Source organism: Megalobrama amblycephala, linkage group LG1 (assembly GCF_018812025.1).
Source record: "Megalobrama amblycephala isolate DHTTF-2021 linkage group LG1, ASM1881202v1, whole genome shotgun sequence".
In the NCBI taxonomy this organism is placed as follows: domain Eukaryota; kingdom Metazoa; phylum Chordata; class Actinopteri; order Cypriniformes; family Xenocyprididae; genus Megalobrama; species Megalobrama amblycephala.
Window position 1 is genome coordinate 46,850,686 of NC_063044.1, and position 18,578 is coordinate 46,869,263.

The window sequence follows — 18,578 nt, forward strand, 5'->3', positions numbered from 1 at the left end:
TCAGAAAGTAAAGTAAATACTTTAAGATATTAGAGTAGGATAATTGCTGCAATTGTCACCCTAGTGTACCTTGATTTATGGTCACCATGATGACAGAGCGAAACTCAAGATTAGATTCAAATTCACCTCTACTTTTGCTTTAGTGGTCCAGAACCTTAATTCCACTTACGCAAATCCTTCAACTCTATCTGTTGAGCTAATCAAACGTTTTTATCAAACGGTTATGTAAAAATGTCCTTGTGCCAACACAATTAAAATAAATCCATACGTCCGAACACACTGATATCAGCATTTTTATTGTTTTTCCTAATCAATAATAAAGTCAAAATGGACAGGTATAGCCCTGTGTATCAGATCACATGAATCTGTAATAAAATAAGACAGGAGAGAAAAAGATCATTAGCTACAAATTTGGCATGGTGACAAAAAGGGGGCGAAAAGAAAACAATATCAAAAATTTACATGCAAAAAAAAAAAAAAAAAAAAAAACACCAAGGGAGAGGAAAATAATTTAGTGTTATTAACTGTATGTAAACAAAATAAATACTTTCAGGAATATACAGCAAGGAGCCCAAAAGAAAAGAAAAAAAAAAGTGTCAAGAGAACTTTATGGTGGCAACCACTGACCGATTGATGGCTGGCATTATTCAAGCCAAATAGGATCCCATTTGAGGCTTAACAGTGTTTGAGCGGGCTTCACACATTGAATCGGAAATCATATTTCAGTTCCGCAGAAAATCATAAAATAAAACAATGAACATTACTGCAGGGCATAGGATGAGTTCAAAACACAAGTAAACTGATAGGCTGTGCACAATCTGGATGTGATGAATAAACTTTGATTTGAATTCATAGCATCTTTGGATCTCCTGTCCTTACCGTTATTGAAACAATACAAAATGACCAACTTCAAGAGTTCAGAAATACACTGTGTGCACGGTCCAGACACAGACATCATTGCCTATGCCATTAGGTTTGTCTGGAGAAAATTGTCTCCCAAGAGGAAAATAGCAATTCTGTAATGCAAAAAAAAAAAAAAAAAAAAAGGCGAGGGGACTATTTGAGGCGTTTCTTAACGCTAGCCACATCAGTCAAGCTACATAAAGTCACTATTTGATATCCCTGCTTCGGTCACCAGTAATAAGAGGTATAAAATCATCAGCTGTAATGATTTCATTTTAGTCAAGTCATCACAATCCTCAGTAACGTGATTATTATTACCACTATTATTGTGAACAGAGTACCTCAACCATCCTAAATGAGTGCTAGTGGTCTGTTTGTGTTCCCCAAGAGACAGCCGCCTGTCAAACAATCTTGCATGTGGTTCTGTCCTTTTGGGGTTTTGCAGGTACGAAAGGAGTAAAACACATGAAGGAAAGAACAACATTAGATGACAGTAATTCAAGGACAGTGTAACAGCAGCCAACAGCGCTGATGGAAGACAGTTATTGATCGTTCAAAAAAAAAAAAAAAAAAAAAAAAAAAAAAAAATTACAATAATACTTGTACAGTACAAAAACAACGTATAAAAATGTAGTTCAAGGTAATACTTTGCCCTGCATGCACACTGCAATAAGTTGGCTGAATTCCTTTTGGACTGCAAGTCAGTATGTTTAGGACCTATACTATATAAATTACTAAGAGCGGGACATTTTACAAGTTGCCTCTGGTGAAAGGCCTGAAAAAACACGGTAATCGGTACAACAGGGGCCATTTTAACACATAGCACATTTTCCAAACCCAATACTTTTGAAATAAAACAGAAAACAAAATGGACAAGAAAAATCCCCCTCTATAACCTGCCCTACATCCATGAGAAGCTGGAAATAAAATATAAAAAAAGACACCCTACGCTCCCACCCCGAGGAAAGCCAACCCTTAATTCCAGCAAACACATCCCATTGAAACTAAAAGTTTCCATTAGAAAGACCTTATTCACTGGTCTTTTCAACATAATCTACACTTACTAAAATGAATCCCACCCCTTTTGTCCACTGCCCCCTTTTAAAAACAGCGTGTCAGTTGCACAGTTTAAATACTGTGTGATCATTAGCCTGGGTAGTTTCATTCACCACGTAAAATAAACAGGTTAAAAAAAAGTGCTAGATGGGATTCTTTCTGACAAAGAAGGTAAAGCAGGAGTGGACAGAGGGAGAAAGGGATGAGCAAGCCAGACAGGCACGGAAGAATCCCACGATCTGGCCTGTGCCAAGAGGCACTTACATGCTCGCATGCAGCGCCCTCTAGTGTATAGCCCTTGGCTTAGCAATCCAAGGGAAAAAAGAAGGACAGAGTGAAGGGGCTGTTATGTGCTGTCAGTCACAGGCCTCCCTTTACAAACTCAATCCCTCTTTATCTCCCTCCAAGTCACCTGCCAGTCTCAAGAAAGAGTACATGTTATTTTACATACAGATATTCTTATAAATATATATTTATATATATATGGCCCTTACTGAAAGAGAATGTGAGCATTTCACATTGAGATAAAAGTACCATAATCTCTATACAGCTAAGTGGAAAGTGGTGTCAGTGTAATTTAGCAGGCAGCGCTTCTGTCTTCTACGTGTTGCACTCATTCAGAAGAATAAAAAAAAATATCTCCTGAAAAAGCTCTTTGTATTTGCAAAACATCTGCCTCTTCGATGAATGCTTGCTACCCTTCTTATAGATTTGCCGACCACACATTTTCCTGAGTAATACTTGAATCATTGTAACAGACGATTTCAGTTCTGGGTGACTCCCTGCCATTGCTATTTCATAGTTATTTTTGACATGCTTGTGAAGTCAATTACTAAAATGTGAGTGAGCGACTTTTGGAAAAAGTAAACTATTTTCACTTGTTTATTTCCCCCATCTATTGATTAACAGAGCAGAACTAAAAGTCTACTGAGAATAAAACAGATGTGTTTCCTTGTTTTCCAAAGGAAACTGAAAAAAAAAAGAAAAAAAAGAAAAAGAAAAAAAAGAACGTAATAGTGGAAAATGCATCGCAGGCCAAAGGAGAGTGAAATTTCATATGAACATAATGGCAGTGAGAAAAACATTACTTAAAAACATTACAATTTCATTAAAGTAGGACAACTAAATAATAACAATATTATTAATAATAATAATAATAATAATAATAACAACGACAACAACAACAACAATAATAAAAATAAAGACAGCATGACAAAATAAAAATAGGGAACCTCCATCTGAGCATCTAGGCACAGGAGCCCATTCACCTGTAGCTTTGGCTTGTTGGGGTTTTGGAGCCACTGCTGACTGGGTCGCTGGCATCAGCCAAGAGACTGCTATACCCTGAGAATTCGGAGACTGATGTCTGTAAGCGGTGATTTACCTCTCCCCCCGAGTCACTGCTGAAGGCCAGGGACACTCGTCCCCCTTTAAACTGTGCCCCGAAAGCCTGGGCAAAGTTTTCAATCTGATAAGAAGCCTTGGCTGGGTCCAGGCTGGCCAGGTCCTGGGAAGAAGCCAGGGAGAATCCTCCAGTGGTGGCTGCGGCTCCATTTTTCGGCCCTTGCGGTTCTTTTGGACCACCCAAGTCGGGAGGCTGAGGTGCGATCTGGTAGGCGTTGGTGTTGGGGGTGTGTGGAGGTGGAGGAGGGGAGGTGTGCTGCTTGTCCAGCTGTTCGGTGAGCTCCTGGGAAGGTGTGAGCTGCTGCGTGTGCGCAGACTGCTCCAGGCTGCTCATGTGGAAGCCCGTTGGAGGCGACGAGCCCTCTAGGAGACCAAAGTGAGACTTTGGCACTGACGAAAGGGAGGGCGACGACGAGACTGCTTGTGAGAACGAGTACTCGAGAGGTGAGGAAGTATACACATGCTTGTCTGACAAAAGCGGGCTATGCCCGGGAAATGGTCCCGTGGTAGTCACGGCAGAACCAGGACCCAATGGGAAGCTTGCGTTGTGACTGGTCCGCTCTAGTGCCTGTAGAAGAAAACGCGAGTACTCGTGCATGATTACGGCTTTGTCGCCACTGTTGGGACTTGACGGGGAGCCCTCGGGTCCCAGTGGGTCTGTGGCATCCGTGCCGGCTGGCTGGAGCTCCACGTGATGGGGATCGGTGATGTCGAAAGTCACGTCAGGCTTGGGAGCGTAGTGGTCCAACAAGCTCTGGAGAACCTCATCTGGGATTCCAGACTTGTCCTGCTTTATATCTCCCAGAGGGGACGAGTCCAGCAGGCCTAGCGCGGCATCACCATCTAGAACCCCCGAAACGACACCCTGAATGACCGTCGGTTGCGACTGCAGATGACTGACGCTTATGTCGTAGTCTGAAGCTCCGGAACCCGCACCACCATTGTTTGTCACATTGAGGTACCGCCTCTTCTTCAAAAACTGCATGGCATCGTCATAGTTACTGCTGCTGGGACCAACTTTGGCCACTGGACCTGGAAGAAGTCCAAGGCCTTCTAAGCCTCCTCCCACAGGCAACTCCATGCCTCCTGGCTTGGATTGATCCATGGGGTGAGTAGTCTTCTCCAGGGACTTCCTGTTCCCCTTCTTGAAGGCCATCTTCGGAGCCCGGCCGTGTTCGCCATGCATGCTGGGGCCTGGCTGGATTGAAGATGACGTTGATGAGACCTCGTGGTTCATGTCGTGCACCCCGTAACCATCCGCCCCCTGACTATGCGTCACCCCCAAAGACCCTGATGACTTCTTACGCTTGCGCTCACTCCCTTCGCCAGCGTTTTTTGATTTGCCCCGTTTGCGGCCAGGTGTGGCCGCATTTCCCTGAGAGATTCCGTAGCTGCCGTGTTCTCCGTCACCTGCTGCACCCAACTCGTGCTCTGCTCCATCCACACCCTTTTTTATGGCATCTCCACACGTCCGCTTGTGCTTCAGCAACCGGTCCGTCCTGGAAAAATACTAAAGACAGAACAACAGTATAAGAAGGCAATACAGCCAAAACAGAACCGGTGGAAACTGCATGAAACACACCTGTTGGCAGGTGTCACACTTGTATGGCTTTTCTCCACTATGAGTTCTCTTGTGTCTTTCCATGTGATACTTCTGAATAAAACGCATGTTGCACTGGTCACAGCTGAATGGCTTCTCTCCTGGAAACCATAAAAGCAAGAACAGAAAAATAAGTTGCAGAACAAACAGGCTTCGAAAAATTCACAACAAAAACAGAAGCTGCTATGAAGCGTGATAAACATGTTGCAAACAAATAAGACAGAAATGAGGAAATGAAAGCTGACGTTTGTGCAAACTTTGAGGAACTTACCACTGTGGATCTTCTCGTGTCTCTGCAAGAGGTATTTCTGAATGAAGCTCATGTTACATTGAGTGCAGCGGAAAGGCCTCTCACCTGCAAAGGAAATAAGAGTGTCAAGCATTGACCGGGTTTGTAATGACTACAGAGGCAGCAATACAACATGATGGTTTTTTTAATGTGACCAACTGCACCCCTAAGTATTTGTACTCTGTACTGGCATCAGTGTGCATATGAGTAGAAATAATTACAGCACTTACAAACTGAATCAACTACTTCAGAAAGACATTTTATGGGCAGAACTGAAAAACAGCAAACCAAAAATAGCATTTTCAATGAAATATTTGGAGCAATAAGCTTGTTGAAAACTGAAGATCTGGCTGCCCTAATTGAGTGCTTTTAAAGCAGTGGTTCTCAACTTTTTTAGGGCTGGAACAACATGTTGATGTAATCAATTACTCACTGTTTATGTTCATCCCTAATCCCCTGTCATGTTTCACACAAAACAAATCTCTGGAGCAGATAATGGCTAGTATGGCAGCACCGCTTAATACAAGGACTTTTAATGCTAAGTAACCCAGTACAAGGAGTATATTTGAGCCGTGCACCTCCCAGCTTGCACCCACTGCAGCTCCGGTGGATCTGCGGATGAATGCAAATCATTTCTAAAAAACTAAACCAGCTATGATTATACAGTTCACTGTGGCTCTCATATTATATGACATGGCAGGCAACTAGTTGTCCAGTGCAGTTCCGTTCATTCAACACAGGTTTGTTGAAAATGTGCAAGCGTCAGGTTGGTAATAGAATGAGGTTGTCACACTCATAAAAAGACAACTCTGCATGAATGCAAACGTATTAAGTGGCGCTGCCATACTAGCCATTAGCATCTGCTCTAGGGTTTTGTTTTGTGTGAAACATGACAGGGGATTAGGGATGAACGTAAACAGTGCATAATCGTCCAATTGAGATAATATAACTACATCTTAATTATTAGTTAAGATGTGAAGGGTTAGTTCACCCAAAAATGAAAATAATGTAATTAATTACTCACCCTCATGTCGTTCCACTCCCATAAGACCTTCGTTCATCTTCAGAACACAAATTAAAATATTTTTGATGAAATCCGATGGCTCATGCTGCATAGCCAGCAATGACATTTCCTCTCTCAAGATCCATTAATGTACTAAAAACATATTTAAATCAGTTCATGTGAGTACAGTGGTTCAATATTAATATTATAAAGAGATGAGAATATTTTTGGTGCACAAAAAAACCCCCAAAATAACGACTTATTTAGTGATTTCAAAACACTGCTTCAGGAAGCTTCAGACCGTTATGAATTAGCATATCGAATCATGATTCAGATCACGTGTCAAACCGCCAAACTGCTGAAATCATGTGACTTTGGCGCTCCGAACTGCTGATTCGACACACGGATTCATAATGCTCAGAAGCTTCCTGAAGCAGTGTTTTGAAATCGGCCATCATTATATAAGTCGTTATTTAGTTTTTTTTGGCTCACCAAAAATATTCTCGTCGCTTTATAATATTAATATTGAACCACTGTACTCACATGAACTGATTTAAATATGTTTTTAGTACATTAATGGATCTTGAGAGAGGAAATGTCATTGCTCCCTATGGAGGCCTCACAGACCCATCGGATTTCAACAAAAATATCTTAATTTGTGTTCCGAAGATTAACGAAGGTCTTACGTGTGTAGAACGGCATGAGGGTGAGTAATAAATGACAGAATTTTCATTTTTGGCTGAACTAACCCTTTAAGACTAATTAAAATGTCTCAAATTTTGTTAGAAGCTATTCTAGCTGTTATCAAAGTCACTTTGCAGTACATTTAAGCCAAATATGAACATTTGTTTCTTTTATACAGTAACAAATAATAAAAATAAATAAATTGTGTATTAAAAATATTTTGCTATTCTGTGAACATCTTTCCTTAATAAATGTAAAATAGTTCAATATTTTTGCTATTCCACAAACCTTTTTCCTTAAAATCATTTAAAAACTTTAAGAAATAATTCAAACAATTCACCTGGGTAAGTAATGTTTTCTTTGTGTAAAAAGACATTGTTTCGCTATTTTGTGAACTTGACAAACCAGCTATTTTAGAATGCAAGTACCCTTAATCTCTACTTAATACCGACTGCTAATCTGTGGACCAAATTGATTGGTGATGACGCTGTGTGCATAGGCCAATGTCTACTGTGTAGAACACAAGTGAACTCATGCACGCCCTTGTGTGTAAGTGAAGCGCATGCTGACCTGTGTGTATAAGCACATGTCTGCGTAAATGATAGGAGCTCCGGAACGCTGCATTGCAGTGCTCACAGATGTGCGGTTTGGAGTTTGGAGACAAGCTCCCTCCATCTGGATCCAGCATCATTGACTGCAGATAAGACAGTGATCAGCATTAGACAACATTAATATTATTATATGAAGGGAAATCTTTACATTTTAACAATAAGCACAGCTGCGAATAATAAATAAGCTTTGTGTGTTTGCACCTTCGACTCTCCTCGTTTTCTCCGTGTCTTGCCCTCCTGTCCCTCACCGTTTGACCTTCGACCTTTCCTCCCTGAGGATTCCTTTACCAGCCGTCCTGACAGCTGGAAGGATAACAAAGAATAGAATTGGGAGCGGACTAAATAAAAGAAAACAAAATCCCTTTCATTCACACAACATTTGTGAAACGCAAATCTGTTTTTCATTTTGTATGCACAGGTTGAGACTCACTTTGCGTGAATGAGAGACACTGCTTGTGTGATACTCTGTGCCTTTCTTTTTTTAATGAAACAAAAAGCACATACAAAAATCAGACACAACTCTATAATATGCGCAAAATAGAAGAAAGTCTAGTTTGAATATTAAAAGTATTCCCTAATGTGCATGTGGCAGAAGGCATGGTGGTAAATCTCTTATTTACGAGCCTCTATATCTATCCCTGGAGAATAAATGGCACTTTACTCATTTTCTCAAACATCTATGGAAAATCACCATGTGGATTATTGACCAGCTGCACATCTGAATATTGTCTCACACTTGGGCAGCATAAAACAAGAGATCGCCGAGAAACACACACAAAAGCCCACCCTGAATGGGGACACTTATTGTCCCTCTGAAGGCTATGGCATATTTGACAACAAAAGGAGAAAACTAGAGCGAGGAAGTTAAAAATTTAAAAACTGCACCCAGGGCTAGTCAAAACAAACCTTACTCTATGCTTTGTTCTGATGTCTTTAAAATGACCTCAACACAAAGAAGAGCATGAGGAAGAGCTACTCGGATAGATTAAAACCAACCGACCAGAAAACAAAACAAGACATAACGAAGACGTTATGCATGTAATTTCTTAGCATTCTGCTAGAAATAACTGCAAATTAGCATGAGTCATCATTTTAGCATAGCTGCTTTTGGCTACTGCACAAAGACCGAGCCAGATGCAGTGTCTCAATGCTTCAGCCTGATTTCCTTTCAGCTGTTGGTGCGGATGAGATGATCAATAAGCCCTTATAATGATTAAATGGGATCATTGCCCTTATAACCCTGGAAAGGGCTTTATTATCACAGTATGAGAAGCAACGGTGCTGTTTTACATTTCCACGCACACATCTGCATGACTCGTTGCATCTGACATAGTCAAACCCCTTACTCATCCACAGAAACGACATGACATCACTGACAGGAAGGACAATTTGTACCCTACAGTATTATTATGGCATCTGCGTTAAGCTTGGCTTGGGATTCAGCTGTATGACTTCCATGGAATCTAGACCTTTATAAATCTGGCTTAACTCAAGAGTCTGGGGAATCAATTTGGACATTCTGACCATATTCAAATTTTAAACACATCAAAGCAAAAACAACATGACAAAAAGCATGGTACATTTGCAACCCTCCAAAATGCAACAAATAGGGACTTCCTATAAAGAACTTTCTGGATATAACTGTCTAGTGATTAAAAGCAGGGAAGTACAGTAAAATATTCTTAAAGACCCCCTGTGGTGAAAATCAAGTTTTTAATGTTGTTTATACGTCTATGTGGTGATTTTAATATGCTTGACGACAAACCATGTGCAAATTCATAAGTCAGCACCATTGCTGAGTATTTTCTCCTTAAAGCTGCAGTTTACCAAAGACAAAAGTCTCAAAAACACGGTTTGAAATCACCCATTCTCCATGTCACAAACATATTGTAACCAATCTCGTCAACATGCGGATGGGCTTTAGCATATCTTTACTATGCTGCGAAGCGGGGGGGTCTCAAGAGAAGCCAGGTTATCCCGGTATATTTTTCTGCTGATATGAAAAATCATTTTAAAAGGTTAGTTCACCCAAAAATGAAAATTCTGTCATTACTCACCCTCATTTCGTTTTACATTCATAAGACCTTCGTTCACAGCAAGATAATTAACAGTGTCAGATGCCCAGAAAGCTACTAAAGACGTATTGAAACAGTTCAAGTGAGTACAGTGGTTCAACCTTAATGTTTTGAAGTGATGAGAATACTTTTTGTGCGCCAAAAAAAAAAGAAAAAAAAAAGACGACTTTATTCAACAATATCTAGTGATGGGCGATTTCAGAACACTGCTTCATGAAGCTTTCGAAGCTTTACGAATCTTTTGTTTTGATCAGAGCGTGTATCAAACTGCGAAAGTCACGTGAACTATTGAAACTTCGAAACACTTATGACATAACGAAGCCTCATTTACTGAAATCCCGTGACTTTGGCAGTTTGATTCACTCTCTAATCCACTGAAAGCTTTGAAGCTTCATGAGGCAGAATTTTGAAATTGCCCATCACTAGACGTCGCTGAATAAAGTTATTTTGTTTTTTTTGTACTTTTCTGGGCATCTGAAAGTGTAAATTATCTTGCTGTCAATGCAGGCCTCACTGAGCCATCGGATTTCATCAAAAATATCTTAATTTGTGTTCCGAAGATGAGTGAAGGTCTTACGGGTGTGGAACGACATGAGGGTGAGTAATTAATGACAGAAATTTTATTTTTGGGTGAACTAACCCTTTAAACCAGTATTTCCACTTGCCATCGTGCAGCGTTTACTACAGTAAAGTTGATCGAGTGGATCAGGTATTCTGAGCAGGTGTGATTGAGGCCTGGCACTAATATGCATATTCATGGATCCGCGTATACTAAACGAAGCAAGGGTGTAGAGTTACTTTCAAACAATTTTATGGCATGAAGAAATTATTTTCACAGGAAAATGTTTTTTTAAATATCATTATGGTGATCAAATTTTAGGAGTAAAAATATTGATTACAGGGGGACTTTAATGGAATCTTGGAAATGAAACAATGGTGGTTCTGTACCTTTTAAAAACACGAGTTATTTCTTTGAAGAAATAAATTTAAATTCTTTGAAGTAATTACTTTGTCCAAATGTAACTTTAAAGTCAATTCTACAGACAGGCACCGGCACACTTACATTTCCCAGACTGAGGTCATGTACCAGCAGGTTCTGATGGTTGCCCAGCGAGACCTCCAGCAACTCTCCTCCACTTCGTACTCCAGCTCCTGCTCCACCCCCCGGGTAGAGAGGAAGTCTGTAATCGTGTTCGGAAACCTTCTCCTGTTTAATGCCCATGGCATGAACGTAATCGCCCACACTTCCCATCATCCCTCCTATGCCACCTCCACCACCCATGCCTCCAGCAGTCAGCCCTCCTCCTCCACAGTCCGGCGAGTCCCTCTCCTTCTTCAAGATCATCTCATGGGGCTGTAGGTCAGCCATAACCGTTTGACTGGCCAGACGGGTGAAGCTAGTAACAGGGGGCAGGTGGCTGAACATGAGCATGCCTGGACCGAAGCCTGCCTCCATGCCACCATTGGAGCGGAGGAACTCATTGCCAAGTTTGTCCTGGATCAGGCTCATGTTGAAGGGGCAAGGCTCTGAGTGTTATCACACCGACACTGATGCTGGAACAGGGGTCTGCTTCAATGCAAGGCCACCTCACTCATCCTAAAGACATCAAAAGAGACAAAATAATGATTTCTTCATATACATTACTACTGTCCAATATTCACAATTGTGTCTGATTAGCCAAATAGCAGAAGGAATTAGTTTGTAAATAGTGTAATACGTTATGTTCAAAATAAGTGATTTTCACTTTGGGGGACAATTTCCAAAATAATATAAGAATAAACATTATTGTTTAAAAGTTTTGCTTGGTAAATTTTTTTTTATGTTCTTGAAATAAGTAATTTATGCTCACCAAGTCTGTATTTATTTGATCAAAAATACATCAAAAACAGTAATACTATTACAATTTTTCTTTTTTGCATTTTATAATGTAATTTATTCCTGTCATGGCAAAGCTGAATTTTCAACATCATTACTCCAGTCCTCAGTTTCAAACAGATCCTTCAGAAATCATTCAGATATTCAGATTTGTTGATCAAGAAACATTTCTTAATATCAATGTTGAAAACAGTTGTGCTGCTTAATTTTTCAGAAACCATGATACATTTCTTTAAAGAAAAGAAAGTTTAAAAGAACATCATTTATTTTAAATAGAAATCTTTTGTAACACTCTAAAAGTCTTATTTAAATTTAATGCATCCTTGCTGAAAAAAGTATTCATTTCTTTAAAAAAAAAAAAAAAAAAAAAAAAATAATAATAATAATATATATATATATATATATATATTTAAATATATATATTAAATATAATATACATTATATATTATAATTTTATATATTTAATAATAATAATAATAATAATAATAATAATTAGGGCTGGGCGATATATCGCTAAATCGCCATCACCTGCTTTCAAATGGAGCAGCAAAACCGTAGATCACTGACAAGCTGCGCAATATTGCGTTTATTATCGAAGGCGATTCATCTGCGATAATGAACGCGATATTGCGTGCCTTGTCAGTGAACTACGGCTCTGTCTATTAAATGCCGCTCCATTTGAAAGCAGGTGATGGCGATTTAGCGGTAATCAGGGAACCGGCTTTACTGACGAAATGCGCGCGACAATCACATGCGATATATCGCCCAGCCCTAATAATAATAATAATAATCTTACTCCAAACTTTTTAACAGTAGTGTATATTTATGTGCCATTCTGCTCTAGATATCAGTACCAGCAATTAAAACAAACCCATAAGAACTCCCACACAACTGCAATCTTGCATTTATTTTTTAATTTTACTTCCTTAATATTTTAAAGCTACATTGCTAAGAGGATCGAATAATAAATCTTGGAAAAACAAGTGTAATGTGTGTAAATATAACCAAGTAAGCCATGTCAGTGTTAAGACCGGAACACTCTGAATACCTATTGCATCCTTCTATGTAGGTTTGTAATTCGTAAAGTTCTCATTTCAGGTCTTTGAGGATCCTCAAAACCAGGTCACTGTGACAAATGTTTGCAAGAAAACAACAATTGTTTGAGGTTTGCAACACTGATGGAAATCTTAAAGCAGTGATGTGGAGATCTTTGAGGACAAACTTAGGAACAGTAGCAGTATGCTCTTTTGATCCAACTAGTGCTTAACTGGATTAAACACAGAGGATTGTGGGTCAGACACAAAAGACATGTCAACTGCTCAACAGTGAACTATGGTCGCCATTTCCTTCTTTTAACACATAAACGACAACCTACAGGAAGCAATTCACTTGGGACTTTTGAAGGACTAACATTAAGTACTTATAAAGATCAGGAGTCATTAAGATAACAGTCACACAAACAGATCAGCGGGGCTTCATCACAGACTCGCTTTCATTTAAAACTCTGTAAATGTGCTGCTGAGATAAAACATTTGATCTCATATGGACTTATTTATTATTCATTCTTTACTCTGTATTATAGAGTCATTACCCAGCTAGTTTTATGACACATTAACATATTGGCTACATATTGTAAATGCATATAAATGTACAAGACATCTCTCTCTAATTCATTTTGCCCAGCCCAGAGATGATTAAACATCGATTAAAGGTCACTTACAGACACAGATCTCATTCAAATAGCTGAAAAACTAGTTTGTAATTTTTTTTCTAAATTAAAATCAAGAAGCAGGACCAAAGAATTACATAATAATGTAATGACTATATTTCTATTCTTAAGCTGGGAGAAAAAAAAACAAAAAAAAAACAGTATTTACACATGCACAGGCATTCATTTTAAGATATCGTATATATGCAAAACAAACTGGCTAGTGTTTGCTCACATGCTCTATTTTGAACGTTAAGGATTAAGAGCATGTTATAAATACAAACACAGATGTTTGCCCTGTGAACCTGTCTAGCATTAGGAATGTTAGTGGATGGTGGCCTGTGTGAAAAAAAAAAAATATTTATAAATATTTATTATCCGTTTACTACAAATGACGCAGATTACTACCTATGCAAATTTAACCAGCCCTAACCTACTGTATGTATTTGCATGTCTACCTACAGTGTCATATGAACAAACAAGCAGTAATGATACCATAAGTTTGAAATGTAGTATTAAAAAAATAAATAAAAAAAAATGTATGAAGTGGCTTAAGCACACAAACACTGAAAGTAATGACAGTGAGTCACATGATGATTCAGCAATCGCTCTTGACTGATCTAGTGAGTTCATTCATTGATCTCATTCCACTAAACTCTGTGTACCTCAGTTAAAATATGAACAATAAAAGATTTAAGAATATAGTCTGAACAATGTTGGAAACCAAACAGTTTTGATTACCACTGACTTCCATTGTATTGACCAGAAAAAAAAAAAAAAAACATTTCTCAAAATATCTTCTTTTATGGTACACAGAAGAAAGTAAGTCATACAGGTTTGGAACAACATGAGGGTGGGTGATGATGATTTAAATTTTCGGTCGAACTATCCCTTTAACCGAGGCATTGTTTTACTCATCACTGTCTGTCACTAAAGGAATAAATGAATAAAGTGACAAAAGCTTTTATCGGTTTAAAGGAAAACTCATATTAATTCACAGTGGTTTTACAGTGCTAAAAGAGAGAGTTGAAGTAACTACTGTATTTTGCAGAAATGTTACTGGTAATTTTTGACAAGCACTGAAGATTGATCTCCATGTCTGTCTCAATGCATGCGCGCACGTTTGCTGAGGGTATATGATGTTTCCGGGAAGTCAATTGCCATTTGCTCTTCTTTGGATTCATGCGGCATCCGATGATTCATACTATTCATTTCCCCTTAAAGGGCTGTCGGACTGGATCTGAACCAGATGCCCTGCATTAGTCAGAACCACGCCATCTGTGTCACTTCATATTCAAGGCAAAGATGAAGTCTAACTAAGGACCAACAGGAGCCCATTCAAGACATGGATAGTTCATGTCCAACATTTAGGCTACTTATTAGAGGTTTAAAACATGTCCAACTATCTAATTAAAAAAAGCATACCGTCCCAATTTATACTAGGCATCTTTGAACTTATGTCAAAAAATTGTTAGAAACGTATGACAGTGTTCATGTTGTATTAAAAAAAAAAACACTGTTGCAGCTATTGAGGTGGGATACATACTGGTAAGGTTAGGGATGTTGTGGTATGGATAAATGTAAAGGGTTAGTTCATCCAAAAATGAAAATAATGTCATTAATTACTCACCCTCATGTCGTTCCACACCCATAAGACCTTCGTTCATCTTCAGAACACAAATTAAGATATTGTTGATGAAATCCGATGGCTCAGTGAGGCCTGCATAGACAGCAAAGCCATTCAATCTCTCAAAATCCATAAAGGTACTAAAAACATTTAAATCAGTTCATGTGAGTTCAGTGGTTCTATCTTAATATTATAAAGCGACGAGAATATTTTTGGTTCTCCAAAAAAACCCAACAAATTTTCAACAATATCTAGTGATGGACGATTTCAAAACACTGCTTCATGAAGCTTCTGAGCTTTATAAACCTTTTGAGTCGAATCAGTGATTCGGAGCGTGTATCGAACGGCTAAACTGCTGAAATCACGTGACTTTGGCGCTCCAATCCACTGATTCGATTCGTAAAGCTCCGAAGCAGTGTTTTGAAATTGGCCATCACTAGATATTGATGAAAAGTCGTTATTTTGATTTTTTTTGCTGCACAAAAAGTATTCTCATCATTTTATAATATTAAGGTAGAACCACTGAACTCACATGAACTGTTTTAAATATGTTTTTAGTACCTTTATGGACCTTGAGAGTTTGAATGTCTTTACTCTCAATGCAGGCCTCACTGAGCCATCGGATTTTATCAAAAATATCTTAATTTGTGTTCCAAAGATGAACTAAGGTCTTACGGGTGTGAAACGACATGAGGCTGAGTAATAAACTACATTATTTTCATTTTTGGGTGAACTAACCTTTTAAGGGTGGGTTTAGGATCAACAATGTCTTTCAGTGTAATTATAAATAACCACAAATTAATTACAGTTGTTATTTCATACAGGTATTTGATATATATGATTTAAAAAAGTGTAAACAATAAACGCATTGTATCAAATTATTAATTTAAATGTTACTATATGGTAGGCTAGTTAAAGACACTTAATATAAAGTGGGTCCAAACATGTTGTGGAGTAATAAAGGAACACTTTGTCCCAGTAGAGGAGTCTCGTATCTCACGCAGCTCGCGTCTCTTTGTGTTGTGAGTGCGCGCAGACGGCACGCGACGCAGATGGTATGTAAATAGCTCGTGCATACGTTAGCCAACTGAGCTAGCTCATCAATCAGAGACATGAATCATTTATTTCACACACTCAAATCAAACCGAACCGAACCTCAACTCGGGACGCAGTGGCCACATTTGAGAGAAAAACAACATGACTCCCTGACGCGAAACACTCAAGTCTATACCGTGAACGTGGGAGTTTTAAGTTTTTGTCAGTAAGGCAGGACCGTTATGGTGGGATCCATATTAATAACTTCATGCCGACTCACAAAGGGCCTCGCCGCTAACGCGCTAGCTATCCGGCTAAGCGACGCGTAATATATAAATTACATTGGCGAAGGGTAGGACATGCAGTGTGCAATCATATGACGACAAATATAATAAACATATGTAATAAGTAACTATAAAAGCACTTTGCAAAGTAAAATGTGACTTTATTATACATCAGATAATCAAAACAAGAATTTAAGACATATAGAGTAGGCACAATGGTGTGGCTGCGCGAGCGACAGCGCTTACCCATAATAAACAGCACCATGCAACTCCAACGAACAATTGATGCTCCGCGTCAAGCTACGCGGCTACATGCTACACTACGTCGCTGCGCTGCGCTTTGTTGTCTGCCCCGCTCGCGTGCACCTCTCCGGCGCATCAAACTTCACGCAAAGCTGATCTCAGGATTTCGCTTACCAGTGCATGTCCACCGTTGTCTCTCTGTGTGTGTGTATTTCCCCCCTCGCTCGTTTCTTTTAATGTTCAGAGTCCAAACATTGTTCTCCCGCAGCTGCTGCGTTCCTCCATCTTGTCTGCGCGCGGGGAACTGTGGGTAGAGCGGACGGGTCCTGCGAGGAGACAGACGCTCTGATCCAGGGCATTGGAGCAGCGTCCGATAGTGAACTATCGCACAGAGGAACAGGCTAGACCTAGTGGGTGCTATTGGGAAGATTTTCAGCAGAATTCACTTTTGCATTTGTCAGTTGTATCGACGCACTCATATGGAAGCCCATTTCCGCCACATAGGAAAAAAAATCGTGCTTTTGTAAATCATAATTATGAGAAAAAGGTCGAAATGATGACATACTTAGTCATTAGAATGAGATAAAAAAAAATCTAAATTATGAGATAAAGTCAAAATTATGACACAGTTTCACAGACAGGGTTAGATTAAAGGATTAGTTCACTTTCAAATTAAAATTTCTTGATAATTTACTCACCCCCATGTCATTCGATGTTCGTGTCTTTCTTTCTTCAGTCGAAAAGAAATTAAGGTTTTTGATGAAAACATTCCAGGATTTTTCTCCATATAGTGGACTTCAATGGAGCCCAAACGGTTGAAGGTCAAAATGACAGTTTACAATGATCCCAGACGAAAATATTAAGGGTCTTATCTAGAGAAACCATCGCTCATTTTCTAAAAAAAAATAAATAAAAATTGTATGCATTTTAACCATAAATGCTCATCTTGAACTAGCTCTCTTCTTCTTCTCTATTTGAATTCCAGCATTGTAGACACTGTTATTACTGCCCTCCACAGGTCACAGTTTGAACTAAATTGTCATATACAATATGCTAGTGCAAGTATATAACAATTAGTTCAAACTTTGACCTGTGGAGGGCAGTAATACACTTAGCAGTGTCTACACTGCCGGAATTCTAATAGAGGAGAAGAAGAAGAGAGCTAGTTCAAGATGAGCATTTATGGTTAAAACGTATATTATTATTATTATTTTTATTTTTATTTTTTTTTAGAAAATGAGCGATGGTTTCACTAGATAAGACCCTTATTTCTCATCTGGGATCGTGTAGAACATTTTTAAGCTGCAGTGAAATGTTGACCTTCAACCGTTTGGAGGCCATTGAAGTCCACTATATGGAGAAAAATCCTGGAATGTTTTCATCAAAAACCTTAATTTCTTTTCGACAAAGACATGAACATCTTAGATGACATGGGGGTAAATTATCAGGAAATTTTCATTTGAAAGTGAACTAATCCTTTAAGCCAGGTTTAAGCCTTATTTCAATTAGGACATTTAAAATAGATTTTATAAATGTAAATTTTATAAAAAAAACATTACTGCTGTGCATCTCGAGACAAAACAATGGCACTGACATATGTTAAAGGGGGGGGGTCTAATGCTATTTCATGCATTCTGACTGATTTACACTGTTAAAGAGTGTTGCATTCTCATGATAAACATGGCCAACATTTCAAAACACGAGCTGGACGTATGACGGAGTATTTCTGTGCCAAAAATACAACTTCCTGTTGTGGACTTGTTTCGCCAGGTTTTTTTTTTTTTTTTCTCCGAGTGTGGCCTTTATCGTGTAATAAAGGGTGGAATTCCTTGTATAGGCACTTCTCCCTGATAAGCGTGTGCCCAAAAAATACAGAAAAACACAGAAAAATAACCGTTAGATTGCAAAGTAAGAAAGAAATGACAGTATTTTACACCTCACAATGAATGTCAATTTTATTATGGTTACTGTTCTTAAATATAACATCCTTGATGACATATACAGCCTTCAAATGTGACCTCCGAAGGACACAGCCTCCGAAATGAGATGCAGCTCCTGTCATCAAAGGAGTGTGTTTTTGGTTGTGAGGGAAAGATGACCTTTTTCAGCTCCCCAAAGAACGCAGCGTTAAGGGAACAGAGGATGAAGTTTGTTTTTCTGGAGCAGCAACGGAATTGTGC

The 18,578-nt window shown here is 38.9% G+C and overlaps 1 protein-coding gene across 1 annotated transcript; it reads right to left on the reverse strand.

Annotated features, from left to right (window-relative positions):
* Positions 1 to 275: 275 nt before the first annotated feature.
* Positions 276 to 16,827, reverse strand: znf281a (zinc finger protein 281a). Its single transcript, XM_048196813.1, has 7 exons — positions 16,573 to 16,827; positions 10,689 to 11,222; positions 7,752 to 7,853; positions 7,510 to 7,633; positions 5,235 to 5,318; positions 4,946 to 5,064; positions 276 to 4,873 (listed from the first exon to the last, which is right to left on the reverse strand). Exons 2-7 carry the CDS (start codon positions 11,133 to 11,135, stop codon positions 3,224 to 3,226), a joined length of 2,526 nt encoding a protein of 841 aa, XP_048052770.1. The 5' UTR covers positions 11,136 to 11,222; positions 16,573 to 16,827; the 3' UTR covers positions 276 to 3,223.
* Positions 16,828 to 18,578: the final 1,751 nt, after the last annotated feature.